Source organism: Giraffa tippelskirchi, chromosome 8 (genome assembly GCF_054371585.1).
Source record: "Giraffa tippelskirchi isolate mGirTip1 chromosome 8, T2T-mGirTip1v1.2.pri, whole genome shotgun sequence".
In the NCBI taxonomy this organism is placed as follows: Eukaryota; Metazoa; Chordata; class Mammalia; order Artiodactyla; family Giraffidae; genus Giraffa; species Giraffa tippelskirchi.
In genome coordinates, this window is record NC_137282.1 from 46,555,151 (window position 1) to 46,580,076 (window position 24,926).

The 24,926-nt window shown below is 34.6% G+C and overlaps 1 protein-coding gene across 3 annotated transcripts in view; it reads left to right on the top strand.

The window, feature by feature from the left end:
* Window positions 1-24,926, top strand: part of CDH18 (cadherin 18) — a 647,409-nt gene that overhangs the window by 598,371 nt on the left and 24,112 nt on the right. For all 3 annotated transcript variants that reach the window (XM_081524342.1, XM_081524344.1, XM_081524343.1), the window contains 2 exons: window positions 637-758; window positions 15,316-15,433. In XM_081524342.1, the coding sequence (XP_081380468.1) occupies window positions 637-758; window positions 15,316-15,433 (240 nt within the window). The remainder of the gene's footprint in view (window positions 1-636; window positions 759-15,315; window positions 15,434-24,926) is intronic.

Genomic DNA, 24,926 nt, shown 5'->3' on the forward strand with positions numbered 1-24,926 from the left:
CTCACAACTAATAAACTTACTGAAAAATGGTAAGACTGCACTTCAGAAATATTTTAAAATGGTAGCTCTAATATTTTGCTATTTATCAGGGTTTTATATGAATTCTATGCTAAGTTCTAATTTAAATTATTCTTTATTTTTCCCCAAGTATGACTTGACACCACAGACTGCATATATGGTCCTATAAGAATAATTTTACCCTTTTGTAAAGAACTTTATTTTCTCCAAGATGATTTAGACTTGAAACCTTGAACGTTTTAAAGATTATCTTATTTTTTTCCAACTACTGTGCTTTTCTTAGATTAATGATGAAACCAATTGTTCATCCCTTGGACTTTGACAACATACAGTGCGTTCTGACAACTTTCTCCCACTCCAGTTCCTGAATAACATGTAATTTCCTTGATATGACAAAGTATCATTTTAGCATTCATGTCATGCCACGGTGTTCATTTTTCATTTTTCTGTAAGTTAATGAGTTCTAACAAAGAGTGCCTTCATAAAGTTGTCTTTTGCCAAAAGTCCTGTGGCAGCATGTGCGGCTAGTGACAAGCTGCAGTATTAAGGAGATTGGTTTTAAACCAAGTCTCTAAAGTGTGCATGGAAATACTAAATGCATCCCTGTGTGTTTTGCAGACAATCCGAGTTTGCTGAGCCATGTCACAGTGGGTATTAGAGTTCTGGATGTCAATGACAATCCACCCGAGCTTGCCAGGGAGTATGATATTGTTGTCTGTGAAAATTCTAAGCCTGGTCAGGTAAGTTAATTGTTTCCTTCCTATAATTTGAATGGAAGAAAAATAAGCAGCTCTATTTCTATTATTCTTAGGTATAATCCTCAAAAATCCCTCAGTGTTATTTTTGTGCTTAGTACAAAAACTTTTATAAAGCTTTAAGTACCAAATAGATTTTTTGAGAGCCATAGAAAATAAATGTTCTCTGGATCACAAATGTAATTCAACTAATGAACTCCTTCATGCAATCCTTTTTTATGCCAATAAAATTATACTGAATGACTTGCATACAGCCCTGTATTAAGTGAGGAGGAAACAGTGAACTTTCCTGCCCTGATGAAACTTATAAACTAGAGTGGGGAGAAGAGAATGGCCTGGTCTATTTTGGAGGGAATGAGGGATCAACATACAGTGGCCATTGAGTAATACTGATACTAGAAGGTGATTGGGTTTCAACATGAGGAATGAATATGTTTTGAGGAGGCAGGGAGAATGAAGGATGGACAGAAGAACTGGACGTGGAACTTGAGTCTGGAGGTAGTGTGGCAGCCGGGTAAAGGGGCATGGTGATTCCGTAGGGAGACCAGTGGTGTTGATGCCCGTAAAACAAGTGGGCTATGGGAAGGGGATATGCCTCTGTCTTCTCTGCTGTGTAACAAATTACACAAACTTAACAGCTTCAAATACCTATTTAGCATCCCATAGTTTCTGCAGGTCAGAATTCTGCTCACAGTTTAGCTCAGTCTCTGTACGAGTAGCACAAGATGTAATCAAGCTGTGTTCTTACCTGAGGCTGGGAGAACTCTTCCACGCTCACATGGTTGTTGGTAGCATTCAGTTACTCTCAGCTGCAGACCTGAGAGTTTTTACTGTTCCCCAGAGTTCTGAGATGCCACCACAGTTGGTTTTGTTTGTTTGTTTGTTCATTTTGTGTCTGTTTTGGTTTTTTTGTGTGTGTCATATAGGCTTTCCCAATATGGCCACTTCAAATAAATAGAGAGTCTTTCTGAAGAGTCTGACAGTTTCATATAATGTAATGTAGTGTTACCAGTGTGATATATCACAATTCCATATTCTGTTGATCAAAAGCAGGAAACAAGACACACCTAGAATTCAAGCAAAGGGATTACAAGGAGGCATGGATTCCATGATGGACACCTTGAAGTCGGTCACGTGACTCAAGAGAAGTCAAATGCTCTAGGTCTAGTTCAGTCAGGTAGCCCCTTTTACTGTCTTTGGTAAACCAGAATAAATATATCATACAAAATTATTTTAAATCATCTTGAAACTTGTGATAAAATTATGGTTGTGAGAAACATTACCTTGTGTATTTGTGTATGAGGACAATCAGGTATGGCTTGTTAAAGTAATCATTGCTTCTATGTTTTTAATATCTCCAGGGGAGATATTTACATACGTATAAATGCAGGACTCTTTATATAAAGCTTACATAAAGTTTTCTCATGTCCATTTCTCACAGGAAAGTTAGAAAATATGAGTGAGAACAAAGTGACTAAAAATTATATTTGATAGTATTAACAGGTTATCTGTTTTACTCTTAGCAATATATTAAGATTATCACTTCTGGTGCTTAAATATTTTTTTTCCACTTCACCATGTGAAAAAAAAGCAGAGTTTTGTAGCACATATACAAAATGATTTACTTACCAAATCACACTTCAATAGTGCTAGAAATGGATTCATTCACACATTCTAAAATTATTTTCTTAGCATATATTATACAAATACAATTGAAGAGGAAAATGTTAAACATTCAAAGAGAAAATTTAGATTTCAAAAAAAGTCATTTAATATGGTATTTCAATTTTGTTAATATCATCGGATAAGACATGGCTGATGAGAAAATAGTGAAAGTAGAAAACTGCAAATTAGATTAGATTAAAATATTCATTTTAAAGAATGGAAAGACAAGAAGGTAGAAAGTATAAATCAGAATAAGAAAAACAGAATATGCAGATCTAATATACAAATTAATCAATACTCAGAAGGATATTAAAAAAGAAAACTGGGCAGAAGTAATATTTGAGGATATCATGACTGTAAAATTTTCCATACCATTGGCAAACATCAAGTCAAGAATTCAAGAAACAGAGAAAAACAAAAAACTGATATTAAAAAAGAAAACTGGGCAGAAGTAATATTTGAGGATATCATGACTGTAAAATTTTCCATACCATTGGCAAACATCAAGTCAAGAATTCAAGAAACAGAGAAAAACAAAAAACTGAGCAACTGTTTATAAAAATAACTTTACCTAGATAAATTGAAATAAAATTTCAAAAATAAAGTTAAACTTAAAATTTAAAATATCAAGAGAAAAGAAACATTTTACTGTTAAGAAAAAATGAATGTAATGCCAGGCAGAGGTCTTAAGGTGACACCAAAAGCATAATCAAAAAGTCAATAAATCTGACTTGATCAAAATTAAGCATTTCTGTTTTCTGAAAGACCATTAAGAGGATAAGAAGTAAAATCATAGAGTGAAAAAATATATTTGCAAACCATTTATCCAATGAAGGATTAGCATGTAGAATATAAAAAGAATACGCAAAACTTTCTAAAGGACAATTTTGAGAGCTGATTATTTAATCAGAAAGAATAAAATCCCTTCCTAAGGGAAGATAATTCCCAAGAGCCAGAACATAATATCTGGCAACCATAAATTCTTTTTCTACCAAAAATATTCCTCAAAAATAACGATAACAAAACTGCATATTTAGAGCAAAAAAAAAAAAAGAGAGAGAGAGAATAAGCATATTAATGATTTTTTGGGAGGGGGGAAGGGAAGGTAATCACATTGGCAGTTTGAAGTGGCAAGAATTCTTAAAGACCAAAGCAATCTGTAATTATATTGGTAACATTAAATTACTGATAAGTGAATAGCCCCTTTAAAAATCTTTAAATTTGGGGTAATTGATAAACTACTAAATGATAATAGATTGTATGTGTCAAGAATGAAAGCTGTAACTTTAGTTTAAGTGACAAAATAGTAAAAGTCTGTGTAACTAACAACATAATAGAAATTAGAATTTAAAATATTCCTAAATAAAGTTATTTTAAAGTTTTATTTTTGACTTTTATTACATTAATTAAAATTTAAGGACTGAAGAGCCTCTTTATGAAAGTGAAGAGGAGAGTGAAAAAGTTGGCTTAAAACTCAGCATTCAGAAAACTAAGATCATGGCATCCAGTCTCATCACTTCATGGCAAATAGATGGGGAAACCATGGGCTTTATTTTTGGGGGCTCCAAAAGTCACTGCAGATGGTGACTGCAACCATGAAATTAAAAGATGCTGGCTCCTTGGAAGAAAAGTTATGACCAACCTAGACAGCATAATAAAGAGCAGAGACATTACTTTGCTAACAAAGCTCTGTCTAGTCAAAGCTATGGTTTTACCAGTAGTCATGTATGTATGTGAGAGTTGGACTATAAAGAAAGCTGAGCCCTGAAGAATTGATGCTTTTAAACTGTGCTGTTGGAGAAGACTATTGTGATCCTTTGGATAGCAAGAAGATCCAATCAGTCCATCCTAAAGGAAATCAGTCCTGATTATTCATTGGAAGGACTGATGTTGAAGCTGAAACTGCAATACTTTGGCCATGTATGCAAAGAACTGACTCATTGGAAAAGACCCTGATGTTTGGAAAGATTGAAGGCAGGAGGAGAAGGGGATGACAGAGGATGAGATGGTTGGATGGCATCACCCACTAAATGGACATGAGTCTGAGTAAACTTTGGGTGTTGGTGATGGACAGGGAAGCCAGACGTGCTGCAGTTGGTGGGGTCGCAAAGAGTTGGACACAACTAAGCAACTGAACTGAACTGATATTAATTAAAATATTCATTAATTTAAATAATTTTCACAATGACAATATTGTTGCATGTGGTTTTATTTTGATTTCTCTATATTTTACAATACAAAGATAGAGGGAAATGATTTTTATATAGGATCTATTTTAAAGGATTATAGAAGCACATATTCAAAACTAAGATGTAATCTTAATAAAATATGAAGTCTATAACCAATTTAATATATCCAATACAACCCAGAAAATTCTGGGAAGTTTTTAAAGCTGAAAGTTAGAGTGACAAATTTTCATATTTGTTCTTGAGATATAGTTTTGTTTTTTAACACAAGATAGGCAAATTAAAAGGGAAAGTTTTGACTAGACAGACCTTTGTTGGCAAAGTAATGTCTCTGCTTTTTAATATGCTGTCTAGTTTGGTCATAACTTTTCTTCCAAGGAGGAAGTGTCTTTTAATTTCATGGCTGCAGTCACCATCTGCAGTGATTTTTGGAGCCCCCCAAAATAAAGTCTGTCACTGTTTCCATTGTTTCCCCATCTATTTGCCATGAATGATGGGACCAGATGCCATGATGTTAGTTTTCTGAATGTTGAGTTTTAAGCCAACTTTTTCACTTACCTCTTTCACTTTCATCAAGAGGCTCTTCAGTTCCTCTGAACTTTCTGCCATAAGGGTGGTGTCATCTGCATATTTGAGGTTATTGATATTTCTCCCAGAAATCTTGATTCTAGCTTATGCTTCATCCAGCCCAGCATTTCTCATGATGTAGAAAAATAAAAATTAAATTAAATAATGTAAACTTAAAGAAGTATATGTCAGCATTTATATTAAAATAACATAACCAAAACATTTTAAAAATATCTATTCTCATAATAGGTAAGAAAAAATTTCAATTTAATGTTGTTTATGAGAGATACATAGTCAATATAATAAAAAGCTTAAAAGAAAAATCATGAAATTACTTGCATAATTGCCACATACATACTCACCCAACTACACACACACACATATACAAAGATACAAATTATCCAAGGAAATATTAGTAATATATAGAAGCACACTTATTGGGATAAAAAGGGTCAATGCAATAGATAGAAATCATTTTAATTTCGTATATTTATCAAAATTTCTTCAAAATAAATAAAGCAAAAATGGATAGAAAAATAAAGAAAAATATACAAACCCATTATTGTATTGTGAGTTTTAGTATGCTTTTGTGAGAAACTGATAGAATAATAACATAAAATTTTAGTAAGTAAGCTAAAAAGTTGAGCACCACAATTAGCCAAGCTTTATTGTTTAACACATACAGAGTATTGCAGTGAACAATTTTAAATTGCATTAGTTAAAATGTTACATAAATATTGACCAAAATTTTTCCATATTCAGCACCACAAAGCAAGTTTTAGTAACTGTCAATAATTGACTTCATTTTATTACAATAAAATAATGTTAGATACTAATTCAAAAATATTACTAGAAAAACTCCACCAAAATTTGTCACTTCTAAATAAGACATGAGCCAATAAAGTAATAAAAATTGAAAATGTTTCAGTGAAATTATAATCAAAATATACTGTATCAAAAAGGAAAAAAAAGGCAATCAGTTTTTTACTCATTTTATACTGATGACAAAAGTTTGAAATCAAAACTTGGAAGGATATAATTTGAATTATATTCTCTTTCATGAACATAGAAATATCATACACAAAATATTGTCAAAGAGAATCCAGAAAAAATAATACTTTAAATTGGAAAGGAGAAAAATTAAAACTCATTTTGATAGATGAAGCCAAATATTTTGATAAAGTTAAATACTCATTATTAATAACAGTGCTACTAATAATAGTGGTAATACTACTACATTGCTGTTGTTTGTGACCCCATGAATTGTAGCCCACCAGGCTCCTCTGTCCATGGGATTCCCTAGGCAAGAATACTGGAGTGAATAGCCATTTCCATTTCCGAGGGATCTTACTGACCTAGAGAGCAAACCCACATCTCCTGCTTTGGCAGACAGATTCTTTACCACTGAGTCACCTAGGAAGCCCAACTGAATTTGTGGATGACATTGATACTTCTATTAAATATAAGGTCAATATAAATTTATTTCTACTTTTTCTTATCTGAAATGATTAGAAAATGATACTTAAAATACTATGCCATTTAATATCACATTTAGAGCATAAAATGTCTATAAATAATTATTGCTTTTCTTAGGTATCAATCGCCTTATCTATAAATTACGTCTTTTAGTAAACATAAGACCTTTCCTCCACTGAATCTTAGTTTTTTGGCTCTTAGTTTATTCAGAGAATTCTAACTTGAATCATTTGACATGTGACATAAGGAGTCAAAATCATCACCTATTTGTGGGTGTTTTCATTTTGGATTATTTCTTTTTTGAATTTTGTTTTAATTAATTAATAACTTTTACTTAAAGATAATTTTAAAACTTCAAAGATAAATGTGATCTTGTGTTAGGAGCAGCTCATAAGTTCCAGCTTTGTATTTGTAGGTGAAATCACTGAACTTTAGAGCTGAAGATACTCAGCCCTTGATCTTAGATCAGTTAATGCTTCCCCTGTGGATATATATGTGTTCTCTGTAATCAGGACGCCAGTCTGTTTTCTGGCTTGAACTCTCTTCATCCTGGCATATGACCTTGACTTTTTCCATTCACCTCTCATGTTCTCCACTAATTGCTCATGAGTTCATTCATTCAGACATTATCACTAGTCATGCTGACACTTCATGTCACATTGTTTGTTAGCCTGAGTCCTGCTGTTTCACTGTCCACACTGACCACCCAAACTCAGTAGCCTTTTTAAGAAATGATTTTATGGGATGTTGGCAAGTGCTCTCTTCATCTCTAGAATCCAAATATCTATAGAATTCAAACAATTTGGATTCTATGAGTATAGGCCTAAGATAAGATTCAAATTACTTTAAATATGAAATACCTTAACAAAGCACAGAAATGGTACAGACCTAACAGAGGCAGAAGACATTAAGAAGAGATGGCAAGAATACACACAAGAACGATACAAAAAAGATCTTAATGACCTGGATAAACACGATGGTGTGATCACCACTCACCTAGAGCCAGACATCTTGGAGTGCAAAGCAAAGTGGGCCTATCTCTGTGAAAAAAATAGTGGAGGTGATGGAATTTCAGTTGAGCTATTTCAAGTCCTAAAAGATGTTGCTGTGAAAGTGCTGTACTCAATATGCCAGCAAATTGGAAAACTCAGCAGTGGCCACAGGACTGGAAAAGTTCAGTTTCCATTCCAATCCCAAAGAAAGGCAATGCCAAAGAATGCTCAAACTACCTCACAATTGCACTCATTTCACATGCTAGCAAGGTCATACTCAAAATCCTCCAAGCTAGGCTTCAACTGTACGTGAACTGAGAGCTTACAGATGTGCAAGCAAGATTTAGAAAAGGCAGAGGAACCAGAGATCAAATTGCTAACATCCATTGGATCATCGAAAAAGTATGAGAATTCCAGAAAAACATCTACTTATGCTGGACTAAACTTGACCACACTAAAGCTTTTGACTGTGTGGTTCATAACAAACTGAGAAAAAATCTTAAAGATATGGGAATACCAGACCACCTTACCAGCCTCCTGAGAAATCTGTATGCAGGTCAAGAAGCAACAGTTAGAACCAGATATAGAATAACGGACTAATTCAAAATTGGGGAAAGGAGTACATCAAGGCTGTATATTGTCACCCTGCCTTTTCAACTTATATATAGTATATATCATGTGAAATTCCAGGATGGATGAAGTTCCAAGCTGGAATCAAGACTGTGGGGAAAAATATCAATAACCTCAGATATGCAGATAACACTACCCTAATGGGAGAAAGCACAGAGGAACTAAAGAGCCTCTTGATTAAGGTGAAAGAGGACAGAGAAAATCTGGCTTAAAACTCAATATTCAAAAAACGAAGATCACAGCATCCAATCCCATCACTTCATGGCAAATAGATGGGGAAACAATGGAAACAGTGACAGACTTTATTTTCTTGGGCTCCAAAATCACGACAGACAGTGACTGCAGCCATGAAATTAAAAGATGCTTGCTCCTTGGGAGAAAATCAGTGACAAACCTAGACAGGGTATTAAAAAGCAAAGACATTACTTTGCCAAAAAGTTCTATCTAGTCAAAGCTTTGGTTTTTCCAATAGTCATGTATTGATGTGAGAGTTCTACCATAAAGAAGGCAGAGAGCCAAAGAATTGATGCTTTTGAACTGTGGTGTTGGAGAAGACTCTTGAGAGTCACTTGGACTGCAAGGAGATCAAGTCAGTCAATCCTAAGGAAATCAGTCCTGAATATTCATTGGAAGGACTGATGCTGAAGCTGAAGCTCCAATACTTTGGCCACCTGATGCGGAGCCGACTCATTAAAAAAGACCCTGATGCTGGGAAAGATTGAGGGCAAGAGGAGAAGGAGATGACAGAGAACGAGATGTTTGGATGGCATCACTGAGTCAATGGACATGAGTTTGAGCAAGCTCTGGGAGATGCTGAAGGACAGGGAAGCCTGGTGGGAAAGGACAGGGAAGCCTGGCATGCTGCAGTCCGTAGGGTTGCAAATTGTCCAACACAACTAAGCAGCTGAGCAACATTGTCCTTAAGGAAAAGCTATTCTATTTTTAGAGATGACTAAATTTATGGCAAACTCTTTTGTGAATCCCATCAACCATTTATATAATATTTATCTTTTCTTCATGTGTGTGATAAGTTGCTTTAACTGTGTCTGTCTCTTTGCAACCCTGTGGACTGTAGCCTGCCAGGCTCCTCTGTCCATGGTATTCTCCAGGCAAGAATACTGGAGTGGGTTGCCATTTCCTTCTTCCCAATCTGGGGATTGAACCTGCATCTCATGTCTCCTGCATTGGCGGTCATGTTCTTTACCTATAGTGCCACCTGGGAAGCCCTTTTTCTTCATATAACTGTTATTATTTTTGAGAAGTAATTGCTAACTTGGCACCCCAAATTTCTAATATATTTTAATAAAATTATGTGATTACTTTGCATTCTTTAAGTACTATATCCACATTTAATATAATTGCTGTCTTTAGTATCACAGTATCACATGATTTTAGTTGGCACTGTAAGGAAATGATACTTTATTGTATCTGAGCTTTTTCCAATTCTTTTACCAAAATGAATTTAGACTTTTCATTGAGGGGATAAAAACATCATGTTTAAAGTATTGTTTGTTACACCTGTATTTAAACAAATCATTATCCATTCAGTTCTATGATGAACCCATTATAGAGAAAAATGGTCTTAATCTTTCTGTTATTTAATTTTACAGTCTTTGGTTCACTTAGTCTTAGTGTTGTAGCATTTCTGGAGAAACTGTATATTTTGAGGCAGAGTTGGAATAGGAAACTATTCAAATAATGATTTGTGAAATAGGTTTTCCTAACCGTATTTGTATTGTACCAGTTCCTCTTTCTATGACAATTGCTTTTAGAATTGCAGACACTTCTATTATGGATGTTGTGCATTTAAATATAGCAGCATGTGGCTATGACAGAGACTGGTCTTTTCTGAAAGCAGAGGTTCAAACCACATGTAATAGTAGAGTTCTGGTCGATTCAGGTATCAATATAAACTTCAACAGTATATTTCTCTGAGTTAATATATTTTCCTGCTCTGGAAAAAATCTTTTGAGTAGTTTTATGAAAAATTATTAAAAAGAAAATCATGCATGCATGAAATTTTAAATCACTTCTCAAAGTAGAGTGAATTCAAAATACTTAAGACATGCCAATAACTAGAAATTTTGAAAAACAGCGAAGGGAATTCTTTCTATCTTATTCATATTGAATTTTTCCTCTGTATTTTTTATTTTTAGAAGTAAATTTAGAAAAAAAATAACATAGAAAATATTTCATTACATAACACCAACCTCTGTCCACAAAATATCCAATTATTAATAGTACAACTTCTTGTCAAAGTTAAACTTCAACCAAGTAACAAAAGTTGGAATTATTTTCAATGATCATTTAAGATCATATTGTAAAGCAAACTCAATTAATTTAAAGAAGATGCAATGCTTTCCATAGAATATTTTCTTCATTTTAATATAAGTTTTAGATGGAGTTAGCACATTTCCCAAATAGAAAACTATGTTATTCATATAAATTTCTGACACTATTTTTCCTAATAAAATACTCTAGAAGTAATGGATTTAATATGTTTTACACATATTTAAACAAGGGGATTGAAAGTGAAAGTGTTTGTTGCTCAGTCATGTCCACCTCTTTGTGACCCCATGGACCATAGCCCACCAGGCTCCTCTATCCATGGAATTCTCTAGGCGAGAATACTGGAGTGGTTAGCCATTTCCTTCTCCAGGGGATTGAACCTAGGTCTACTTGCATCGCAGGCAGAATTTTTACCATCTGAACCACTAGAGAAGCCCAAACAAGGGGATACATTTATTTAATAAAAGAAATATAAAATTGGTTTTAATTAGTTTCTACCAAAAGGGTATCCTTACCCATGGGCATTATCAAAAAATTCTAGTAAGTATTTATAAATACAACTCATTAATTTGAGTTTTTCTCCTTTTGTTAGAGTAAATCTCAGGTCTTTCAAAATAATCAAACACTTTACACACTTAATACATAATGTGCAAGTGATAAAACACATTTGAGTTCAGTTAGAAGGTATGAGAGTCAGAAAATAAATTTTTATGGGTCATACATCACCAGCCAGTTGCACAAACAGAGAGCACACAGGTAGCACAGAGTAAGTAAATCAGTAAGTCTGAAAAAAGTGTAGAAAATATTGATAAAAGTGACATAGCGATTATCTAGATATCTACCAGAAGTTTAAATCTCCTAAAAATCAGAAACATGTTTAACTTTCAAGTATGTTTTATAAAAAACGTCTAAGGAAACAAATGGAAATCCCATTTCCTATTGACAGAGAAAAAGTTAATAATAAAATAACCAATAGAGAAATTAAATATGCCTTCTCTCATCAAGATAATATCTAGGAGTGCTAGATTTTAAAAAGACCAACATACTAGGTTTTTGGAAGCATCTTTCAAAAGTATTATGGAAAAACATTTAAGTACAGATGCATGTCCAACAATTCTACAGACGTTCAAGATGTATGGTTCACTCTTAAACAAAATGTGTGAACCAAATTATCATTCATTATGTAGATGAGACCTTAAACCCTTTCTGAAGAAAACAGATTTGCTGTATGTGAACTTCCTGGTAAATTGAGATTTGAAATTTCCTGCATAAAAATGGGAAGATTTATACTTTAAAGTTAATAGAAAAAAAAGTGTAAATATAATATAATATGAATTATACCAGTGTTTAACAAATTGAATAGAGTCATGTTTGTAAAAATATTAAGAAAATTTAAAGTAACTTATAAATTAACTTTGAAAGGAGAAAATTGTTTCAAAGATGTGATAGCAATAAACATATAATAGCTCAGTTTATTTAAGTTAATTGTTCTTTACCAACCCCCTCAAAAATTGCTTTCTAAGATGAGATAAACTTGCAAGTATGTCAGCAAATTATGAGGCATCATTGAGAAAATAATATTGCCCATCTGAGAATCACAATGAATGAAGAATAGGGATGGGAAAACATTTATTTCTCCCCTCAAAAAATTACACAGCTATCCCCATAAATTTATACAATTTCTGTGGGAAACTGGTCCCAGCATCCCCCTTCTCCCCCTGGGATACCAAAATCCATAAATCCTCAAATCCTTTATATCAATGGTGTAGTATTTGCATATAAACTCTACACATCCTTCTATATATTTTAAAAACATTTCTGATAATTACAATATATGATGCAATGTAAATATCATGTAAATAGTTGTAATTACAACATAAAGACCATCTAAATAGTTGCCACTGCATGGCAGTTTCAAGTTTCACTTTTTGGAAGTTTCTGAATTTTTTAAAAACATTTTTGGTCCATGGTGGTTAAATCCACAGACTCAGAACCATGGATATGAAGGGTTGACTGTATTTGTTTTACCTATCCCTGAAAATGTGATGTTTTATTTCCGTTTGATACTAAGTAACTAATGTGTAGAAACTGCAATTGTGTTTTTAGAATCTGCACATTCTAAACTAAACTTGACTACACTAAAGTGAGTAACTGTGAGTAACAACACACTGTGGAAAATTCTTAAAGAGATGGAAATACCAGACTGCCTGACCTGCCTCCTGAGAAATCTATATGCCGGTCAAGAAGGAACAGTTAGAACTGGACATGGAACAATGGACTGGTTCCAAATTGGGAAAGGAGTACATCAAGGCTGTATATTGTCACCCTGATTATTTAACCTATATGCAGAATACATCATGTGAAATGCTGGGCTGGATGAAGCACAAAGAGGAAGTAAGCTTGCCAGGAGAAATACCAGTAACTTCAGATATACAGATGATACCACTCTAATGGCAGAAAGCAAAGAGGGAAAAAAGAGTCTCTTGATGAGGGTGAAAGAGGAGAGTGAAAAAGCTGACTTAAAACTCAACATTCAAAGAGCTAAGATCACAGCATCCAGTCCTATCACTTCATGGCAAATAGATGGGAAAACAATGGAAACAGTGACCGAGTTTGTTTTCTTGGACTCCAAAATCAGTGTGGACAGTGCATGTGATGGCAACGAGAAAATAAAAAGATGTTTGCTCCTCAGAAGCAAAACTATGGCAAACCTACACAGCGTGTTAAAAAGCAGAGACAAAATAAAAAACAGAGACATTACTTTGTGGACAAAAGTCCATATAGTCAAAGCTATGGCTTTTCCAGTAGTCATGTATGGATGTGAGAGCTCTACCATAAAGTAGGTTGAGCACTGAAGACTTGATGTTTTCTAACTGTGGTGCTAGATAAGACTTTTGAGAGTCCCTTGGTAAGCAAGGAGGTCAAACCAGTCCATCCTAAAGGAAATCAACCTTGAATATTCACTGGAAGGACTGATGCTTAAACTGAAGCTCCAATATGTTGGCCACCTGATGCAAAGAGCCAACTCATTGAAAAAGACTCTGATGCTGGGAAAGATTGAGGGCAGGAGGAGAAGGGGGCAACAGAGAATGAGATGGTTGGATGGCATCCCTGACTCAATGAACATGAGTTTGAGTAACCTCTGGGAGTTGGTGAAGGACAGGGGAGCCTGCATGCTACAGTCAGTGGAGTTGCAAAGAGTCAGACATGACAGGACCGAACATCAACAATAAACTATAGAACTTTTCCTGCACTCGAGAAAAATCAAGTTTCCTTCTGATTATCCGTCAATTTATTCTATTTATAGTCAGAAGGCAATAACAACAGCAACAAAATTCTGTCCAGAGACTAGTTGTACTTTAAGTGAGGAAAAAAACTCAGCAATTATGTAAATGTTCAGTTCATATATAAATGATACAGTAATATGGAGTGAAATAATAAAGAGAAGAAGGATAGAATATGTGTGTGTGTGTTTTCGGGGGTGGGGGGGTTTTACCACGATCTCTTGCTGAGAAAATATGGGCTGAGTGGTGATGGAAAAGAGTATAAGGAATGACCCTTGGGACTATATGGAGGAAGTTAATCACTTCTATATCTTGAGGCCCTTTCTTCACTTTTACTTCATGAAAACACATCCTCTTCTGGTCTTAGTTCCCCTGACCACTCATTCTCACTACTTCGATATTTCTCTGCTTCTCCCTTGCAAACTAATGGGCTCAGTACTTGGAAAGGAATGTATCTTTTAACTCTGATGCATATTGGTCATTTGTTTCACTTGTAAAATATTGAAATGGAATGAATGAAAATGGGTAAAATATTCGTAGTAACCATGGCAGTTTTTGAAATGTGTGTACTATATTTCGCATGCAGAAAATACTATTTTTCTGGCTCTACTTCCCCTCTGTTTTCAGTTTCTCTACAGAAACACTGCAAAGAGGATACCTAAGCTTTAGAAAACAATTTTTTTTTCAAAAGGAAAATATTATCTTATTTGTTTCAAATATTGTTTTTAAAGATTGTGATGACTGTAAATATTGGAATGTGTGTATTGCTCTTAAGCTACCTGGAATATTTTATGTATGTATTCTAACTTTCTCTGTTCCTTAAAGTGCATAAAGTCCAAATTTTGGCATTGCTTTCTCTCAACCACCAGAGATGAAAAATATATCATAAAGCTCTGAATGGTTTAGTTTTACTTCTGTCACTATTTTACAGATTTGAGGCACATCATATTCCTTTTGGGACTCAGAGTCCTCGTCTCTAAAATTCAGGGTTTAGATCATGATCTCAGAGGTCTCCTGAAACAAAAATTATGACTCTTTAATGCCTTTGTGTTTACTGACTGAGCCCAACATGTACTGAAAGGCTGTTCTACATCATCAACACTGGGATATTTGTATTTGTACAAACAATACTTCATGTCTCCCCAAACAGGTGTTCGCACAAAGCCTTACAACTAATTGGCCCCAAGGTACTGTGGGTAATAAAGGAAAACACACACACACACACACACACACACACACACTAAATATTTGTGCCATTCTAGACAAAAAAAAATTATGAATGATTGTAAGGTATGCCATAGTACATTTCTTAAAGTCTAATGCAAGGGAGAGCAAGTTAATTCTGTCATTAGAATAAAAATATGAAAATGCTCAAGTTGGATATTGAAATGTTATAATTGAAATCAAGGGAAGAGCTAAATTAAATTTACTGTTAATTTTGTTTTATCTTTAGGTTATTCATACTATCAGTGCCACTGATAAAGATGATTTTGCCAATGGACCAAGGTTCAACTTCTTTCTTGATGAACGTCTGTCTATAAACCCAAACTTCACTCTGAAAGATAATGAAGGTGAACATGCATTCATATATTTTTTGATCTTTGTGGTATCTGCTTTGACTTGATATGGAGTAGGGCTGGGCAACTTTATTTGATTCTGATATACCCATGAACAGCTTGCAAATCAACATTCAAAGTCAGTTTGACGTTAATGTGTTATGATCTGTGAATAGCTTGTATTTAAAATTGAGCCATATGTACAAATAACTTCCATTTAGTTTATTCAGAAGCATCCCTTTAAACAAGAAACGTTTATGTAATATGCTCTTGGGCAAATTTTAAGAGAAATCTTAGCTGACAAACATGTTTATGAGAGCTGCTATAACTGCTAGGAGGTAGAAAAAATTTAAATTAGGAAAAATGAAAAATATGTCCTAGGGACAGTTAGGAAAGGAAATGCAATGTTTGAAATCATCTTGCATTAGCCAGGCTATCAGGATGTGATGTACAGATTATATTTCCTCTTGTTATTATGAATATTTTTCTAAAATATGGGTAGATACATATGCATAATTACAGCGCATTGTGGAATTTTTTGAACTATTTTTGTTTAACCTTCTCTATTGTGTGGGGAAAAAATAACACCATAATAACTAGAGAAGATTTACCAAGATTTAGATTCCCTTGTTGGATAAAATTTAGTCTTCTGTATGGAAGGGAAGCAGCAAGTTATTCAATATGTACAGTGTTCTGATTGGCATCAACTTTCTTGTCATAACTGTTTTTGATAACGTTTATCTGAATATGCTGTTATTTAGGATTTACCAATTGCCTCTAAATCACATGAAAGAAACAATGACACATACATTTTGGAGTAAACATTTGACTTCTTCTCTGTACTCTTCATGGAGAAGCATTTTTAAATTCAAAAGAAATCCCTGACAACCCAGTGAACAGTTTACCCATTATCCCAAGCTTCTTTAAATTACTATAATAGGGATACTAAATTGTGCATGCAGCTGTTGCAAAATTCATCCAAAAATACCAAACTTGTTTGTTATTCTTATTTAAAATATCCCTGTGGTCAGCTCTACTTATGGCAATACATATTTATCCATGTTTGTGTATGACAAATCATATTAATTGACTATTGTATATTTGTTTACATATGTACATCTCACCCCAAAATCCCAAATGTATTTATTATAATTAACTATGTGAAATAGGTAAAAATAAATTCATATTGTCCATATTCAAATAATTGCCTATTTAGAGAACATTCAACTTTTTGCCTTAGTAGATGGAAATCTACCATATTTAGAAATCCATATTTAGAAAGCATATTTACATTTCAATTGAATTTTTCCATTCTAATAACATTTTATTATACATTTTAAAAGTAATTTTAATGTGATGATATAAATAAAAATTGACTTAGATTTAATGATGTGTTATAGTCAAGTTATTTAACATAAATAACTCCCAAAGTATTTTAGAAAAACAAGAGAGTTTTACTTGTTTAAACCCACATTAGTGACTAAAAGTCCTTTATTCAAGATTATTACATCTGACATTTTTCAATTTAATCAATGAATATATTCAAAAGATCTCAGTTCAGTTATTTGACAATGTTACCAGTCCTAGTAACTCACATTGAAGAAACCCCCCTCAAATATAGACACACTTTTGAAATGTTTATAATGCCAATGTAAATTATTTAACATTTATTTAACCAAGTATATGAATGTTTTAAATCATCTATGTCATATTAAGTATGTGATACCTACAGACAGTTGTGTAGGTGTAAAGATGTTTCCATTTATTTGTAAATGGATTTAGTTTAGTTTAAACATATTTGGGAGTTGATGAAATTATAAATAGCACCAATAATTTATTTTGGATAGAAAAAGCAACAAGATTCTGAAAAAGGAAAAAAAAAAGAAGAGATGCTAATACAGCAATAAATACATGTGCTTGAGCAAACAGTGTTGTTTATGCTAGATAAGACAAGCTACCCAACTTCTCTCAACCTATTCTTACATCCATTAAGATGTGGTTTGAATTATTTACTTTGTAGCACTGGGGAATGAATGACACTGTGTATAAGAGTATTAGAGTCAAGATGGCTTTTTCTCCAAACAGAAAGCAGTTATGGATAATAATTTATAAAGATGAAATTTAAAATGGGATTTATTGTGGGCTTCCCTTGTGGCTCAGCTGGTGAAGAATCCGCCTGCAATGCGGGAGACCTGGGTTCAACCCCTGCATTGGGTAGATCCCCTGGAGAAGGTAACGGCTACTCACTCCAGTATTCTGGCCTGGAGAATTCCATGGACTGTATAGTCCATGGGGTCACAAAGAGTCAGACAGGACAGTAGCTAAGTCATGTCCAACTCTTTGTGACCCTACGGACTGTAGCCTGCCATGCTCCTCTGTCCACGATGTCCTGGAGTTTGCTCAGTTTCATGTGCATTGAGGAGGTGATGCTCTCTAACCATCTTATCCTCTGTCTCCCCCTTCTCCTCCTGCCCTCAAACTTTCCCAGCACTGGATCTTTTCCAGTGAGTCAGCTCTTTGCATCATGTGTCCAAATCATTGGAGCTTCAGCTTCAGTGACAGTCCTTCCAATGAATATTCAGGGTTGACTTCCCTTAGGATTTACTGATTTGATCTCCTTGAAGTCCAAGGGACTCTCAAGAGTCTTGGAATACCCATACCAAAATGAATATATATATATATATATATATATATATATATATTCATATTGCTCCAAACCTGGATGACCCTGAAGACTTCCCTGCTCTGGCTTGAGACAGCCCAATTTCCCTGGCAACTTAAACAGCATTGGCATACCTATGAAGAGACTTTTCTTGCTGTGGGGAAGAAAGTAAGACTCTAAGAACAATAGATGTTGCTTTTTCCCGTGTAGTTTGAACTCATTGCACTCTTTTTGGTCTGGGTGGTTTGTGGGAACAGGGATTCCTCCAGACACTAGAGAGTAGCAGTTCCTGCTGGGGGTTAGTCTGGCACTTTCCCAGGAAGGTAGATCAGTTCAGTTCAGTTCAGTCGCTCAGTCGTGTCCGACTCTCTGCGACCCCATGAATTGCAGCACGCCAGGCCTCTCTGTCCATCACCAACTCCCGGAGTCTACCCAAACCCATGTTCATCAAGTCGGTGATGCCATCCAACCATCTCATCCTCTGTCGTCCCCTTCTCCTCTCACCCCCAATCCTACCCAGCATCAGGGTCTTTTCCAATGAGTCAACCCTTCGCATGAGGTGGCCAAAGTATTGGAGTTTCAGCTTCAACATCAGACCTTCCAATGAACACCCAGGATTGATCTCTTTTAGGATGGATTGATTGGATCTCCTTGCAGTCCAAGGGACTCTCAAGAGTCTTCTCCAACACCACAGCTCAAAAGCATCAATTCTGCGGTGCTCAGCTTTCTTCACCGTCCAACTCTCACAGCCATACATGACCACTGGAAAAACCATAGCCTTGACTAGACGGACTTTTGTTGGCAAAGTAATGTCTCTGCTTTTAAATATGCTATCTAGGTTGGCCATAACCTTCCTTCCAAGGAGTAAGCGTCTCTTAATTTCATGGCTGCAGTCACCATCAGCAGTGATTCTGGAGCCCAAAAAAATAAAGTCTGACACTGTTTCCCCATCTATTTCCCATGGAGTGATGGGACCAGATGCCATGATCTTAGTTTTCTGAACGTTGAGCTTTAAGCCAACTTTTTCACTCTCCTCCTTCACCTTCATCAAGAGGCGCTTTAGTTCTTCTTCACTCTCTGCCACAAGGGTGGTGTCATCTGCATATCTGAGGTTATTGATATTTCTCCCGGCAATCTTGATTCCAGCTTGTGTTTCTTCCAGCCCAGCGTTTCTCATGATGTACTCTGCATAGAAGTTAAATAAGCAGGGTGACAATATACAGCCTTGATGTACTCCTTTTCCTATTTGGAACCAGTCTGTTGTTCCATGTCCAGTTCTAACTGTTGCTTCTTGACCTGCATACAGGTTTCTCAAGAGACAGGTCAGATGGTCTGGTATTCCTATCTCTTTCAGAATTTTCCACAGTTTTTTGTGATCCACACAGTCAAAGGCTCTGGCATAGTCAATAAAGCAGAAATAGATGTTTTTCTGGAACTCTCTTGCTTTTTGGATGATCCAGCGGATATTGGCAATTTGATCTCTGGTTCCTCTGCCTTTTCTAAAACCAGCTTGAATATCTGGAAGTTCACAGTTCACGTATTGCTGAAGCCTGGCTTGGAGAATTTTGAGCATTACTTTACTAGCATGTGAGATGAGTGCAATTGTGTGGTAGTTTGAGCATTCTTTGGCATTGCCTTTCTTTGGGATTGGAACGAAAACTGACCTTTTCCAATCCTGTGGCCACTGCTGAGTTTTCCAAATTTGCTGGCATACCAAGTGCAGCACTTTCACAGCATCACCTTTGAGGATTTGAAATAGCTCAGCTGGAATTCCATCACCTCCACTAGCTTTGTTCGTAGTGATGCTTTCCAAGGCCCACTTGACTTCACATTCCAGGATGTCTGGCTCTAGGTGAGTGATCACACCATCGTGATTATCTGGGTCGTGAAGATCTTTTTTGTACAGTTCTTCTGTGTATTCTTGCCATCTCTTCTTAATATCTTCTGCTTCTGTTAGGTCCATACCATTTCTTGCCTTTATCGAGCCCATCTTTGCATGAAATGTTCCTTTGGTATCTCTAATTTTCTTGAAGAGATCTCTAGTCTTTCCCAATCTGTTGTTTTCCTCTATTTCTTTGCACTGATCGCTGAGGAAGGCTTTCTTATCTCTCCTTTCTATTCTTTGGAACTCTGCATTGAGATGGGAATATCTTTCCTTTTCTCCTTTGCTTTTTGCTACTCTTCTCTTCCCAGCTATCTTTAAGGCCTCCTCAGACAGCCATTTTGCTTTCTTGCATTTCTTTTCCATGGGGATTTTCTTGATCCCTGTCTCCTGTACAATGTCACGAACCTCTGTCCATAGTTCGTCAGGCACTCTGTCTATCAGGTCTAGGAAGGTAGATAATGGTGATTATTTTTTTATTTAATGAATTCCAAATGTAGTTCAGAAATAATGTTTAAAATTTGTACGTAGAGATTGTATTGAATCCTCCACAAAAGCATGGCGAGTAAAGCAAGTTGTAAAATAGGATCTATTGAGACTACTTAGTAAGTTGTATAGATACCAGAAGGCTGTGTCCTTCAGTATTAGAGGAAATACATATAACTCGGCTGTTAATTTAAAGCAGTCACAGCCTAGTTTTCTGGAACCCAGAAATTAAACTACAGTTATATTTACCATTTAAAATATATATATATATATATATATATATTCATGGGTATATATATATATTCATGGGCATATATAATATATATATTCATGGATATATAAACAGCTCTCAGGACAACAACCAGAACAAAAACAAAGAAAGTAAGAGTCGCCAAATCTAGGCCTACAGCTTCAGCACTGCATTCTGTGAGTTAGTAGACATTTACATGCCATCAGAACACAGAGAAATCTAGAAGAAAAAATCAATACCATTATTTTTCTGTGCCCACTGCTTACAACAGAGGGGGACAACAGAAAGCAGACAGAGCCTCCAAACCAGGATGAATGATCAGGAAATCATCAGTTTAGTGGCATCTCCAAAACTGTTTTATGGCAAAGAGTTACTGCAGAGAAAAAGCTGTTTCAAAAGTTAAACACAGAGAAACGCGTATTATAGTAAGAAGTCTGAAAATCAAAATATTAAGATAGTCAATAGATAATAAGATAATGAGAAAATGAATTAACTCTGAATAATGCAAAATATATAAATGAACAGAAAAAAGTGAATATTAATATGTTTTTAATGTTTAGCATTTTAAAAATTTAAAATTTAAAAAATAGTAACATCTTTTGAAAAAGACTGAGAAGTGATATGAAATTAGACAATGAAATTAAATGTTTCCATAAATATAATTTTAAAATCTTTATCAAAATAAAGCTATAGTTTTCTCTTAGATAAAAAAGTATATAAAGTTATATGAAAATATATATTTAGTGTTATATACATAACTGTATAAACCTATAAGCAGATGTTAAACTTTTGTTTTATATATACTATGCACATGTATATGTCATGTATGCATGCATGTGTGTGAAGTTGCTAAGTCATGTCTGATTCTTGCAACCCCATGGATTATAGACCATCAAGCTCCTCTGTCCATGGGATTCTCCAGGCAAGAAAACAGGAGTGGGCTGCCATTTCCTTCTCCAACATAATATATATATTAAAATATAGGTATTAAATATATAAAATGTATACAAAGCTATATTTAGAAATTTATATTTAGTTATATATATATATATATATACGCTCTAAGCATATATACATTATCCATATATTTACAATTTAATTATGTGTAAACATATATGTATATGTATATATAAAAACACACATACAGATCAGAAGAGAGAACAATAGGAAGAAGAATTAATAGCATTACTTTTAGACTGGACACAAAGAGAGATTTAACAAGCCAGATGGAAAATCCATTAATTCAAGCAAAGTTCAGATAGGTCAAAATTTTAAAATATTGTGAGAACACTTAGATATGGAATATAATATATTCAGAAGAATTAGGAATAAATTATATCAACAAGCAATATATAGATAGTAAACTGTACAGCAATTTTTTTAAAGTTAAAAATATATGGACCCTCATGATGAACATGAATGCCAAAAAGAAGTAGAAATTCAATTCTATACTTGAATATGCCAATTTAAAAGTTCCAAACCTCAAAGATAAAGATAAAAAATATTAATCGAAAGAAAAGGGAGGATACATTAAACAGAAATGATAACAATTATATAATCAAATTGCTCAACAAAAAAAATTTCCACTGTCAACCTTTTCTATATTTAGTTAACAGTCGTAAACTATCAGGAATTAAGGGAGGACAGTAAGTAAAGTCTTTTTCCAGTGTATAAGAAAATAAGATTTTTGTTTTTAGCTACTGATGTTTTGACAAATATTATGTTAATCTTTGCCTTCATAATCTCTGCAAGAAATAATAGACAAAAAAGGCTTGTAATTGATACTGGATTTCTAACATAAAGAAATTTGAAGAGTTAACACTAAATTAATAGAATAATAATCTGTGATTTCCAAAGCAAAGCAATTTTTTAAAAAGCTAATAAATCCAGAGGTCAGAAAGTAGAATAAAAGATTCAAATAGAAACAATGACAATATTTTGTGTAGCAAGTAGTTCAAATATATGATAGTCACACTCAGATTAAATATCATTCTTAAAGATATTTTATTTTAAAAATATAGTGTTATATGCTGCTTACAAGAGATATATCAAATTCAAGATGTGATAGGAAGTTTTCTATAAAAAGGTAGAAATATTTAGCTATTGCTGAAGAATAAAACAAATCACAAACTGTTTTCTTAAAGCACATTCCTTTATTTACCTTGTATTTCTACGAGTTAGCAGTTTCTTATGAGTTCGTTCAACTGGTAGTTGTTTTGGTCTTAGGATACTTTCAATCACTACTAATTGAAATTAGCTAATCAGCATTGTACTGAATGTCCCTCTCAGTCCAAAAAGATAAATCAAAACCAAAAGAACAATAATAAATGGAAACAAAACACAAATTATCATTGTTAACAAATGAGATGCAATTGCCTCTGTGAAAAGTCAAAAGCACCCACAGAAACATCTTAAGAAACAATAAGACAGATTGACAAATTTTGGAACATAAATAAATGCCCCAAATGTCTAGATTTCTTATACGAAAAATATGAACAAATAGCATTAGTAAATTTAAAATGATAAAAACAAGTCAAACAAATTAACAAAAATTCTTCTAAGATCATGAGGAAAAATGTCCAATAAATAATGACCAAGTTCACCATTATCAAAAGCAATGCTACTGAAAATATTTTTTAAAAAGCAGAAAAATAATATATTTATGTAATTAGTAAATCAAAACACTAAAATTCCCATGTTAATTTGAAAGTTAAATATGTTGGTGGTTTAGTCACTAGGTCATGTCTGACTCTTGCATCCCATGAACTGTAGCCTGCCAGGCTTCTGTGTCCGTGGGATTTTCCAGGCAAGAAGACTGGAGTGGTTTGCCATTTCCTTCTCCAGGGGATCTTCCCGACCCAGGGGTAGAATCCAGGTCTCCTGCATGCAGGCAGATTCTTTACTGACTGAGCTTATCATAAACTGAATTTTACTGGGGCCTCCTTGGTGGCTCAGAAGGTACAGAATCTGCCTGGAATGCAGGAGACCCAGGTTCCATCCCTCGGTCGGGAAGATCCTCAGAGAAAGGAATGGCAACCCACTCCAGTATTCTTCCGTGGAGAATTCCATGGACAGAGGAGCCTGGTGAGCTGCAGTCTATGGGATTGCAAAGAGTCAGACACGACTGAGCAATTAACACACACAAATATAATTTCTATCATAAACTGAAATTAATAATCTGTTAATAAAATGCAAATGGTAATGGGCTGAGAAAAAGCAAAACTGTAGGAAAGGAAGATGAAGGAAGTATAAAGTTAGAGGAAAGAGAAAGAGGACATATCCCTGTAGGTATTGAAATATTATAAGATGGTAAAGATTTACCTCTCTATAAAAGGAAGAAATGGCTGCCAACTGAAGCAGTAAGTATTTAGACTCCTTTTTTTTGAACGGATGTATTTGCCTTGATACTACTCTTGCTACCTTGAGCAGAATGTTGACTCAAGGAATAATCCCTTGTTTCTTTAAAGTGAAGGTGTCAGCCCCTCAGCCCTGTCAGACTCTTTGCGACCCCATGGACTATAGCCCGCCAGACCCCTCTGTCCATGGGATTCTTCAGGCAACAGTACTAGAGTTGCTTGCCATTTCCTTCTTCAATTATAAAAATATGAAGGCAATATGAGCCCTGACAGCTGGCTCTTCTTTCTCTTTTTTTTTCCTTTTTGTAATGCAACTAACTGACTAAAATTTGATTGATTGACAGGATCCACTTCAAAGAGGCACCCATTTCCAAGATGGAAGTCTTGACTGAACACATTGCCAGCTGCTGGTAGATGACAGCCAGCTCCCCCATTTCCCTTTGTTCTAGAGATTTTTGGATGATTTCAGTAACTGATACCTTGGACTTGTTTTGTTTTGTTTTGTTTTGTTTTCCTTTTCCTCAACTTTAAATTCCTGCTCTTATGTTTTAAATCCATCCATAAGGAGAGAGCTTGAGAAACTCTCAGCCTCTGCTCTTGACCACAGTGAAAGCTGAACTGCAAGATAAGACAGATAATAATATTCCTGCCTGGAATCATAGCTAATTTTCTCATATCAACTAAAAATATCTTCTTCAATCTCTACCCTGGTAAGATTCTCCCATTTACAGCCCAGATCTGCTGGATAAATACTTAAATTTAAGATAATGTTCTATGTTGTTCCATATCTTTGCCATCTTTGTTAGATCTTTCCAGCCCTATGTTTTATTCCTCATTGATCTGAAATCTGAAAATTGATCTGAACATTAGTG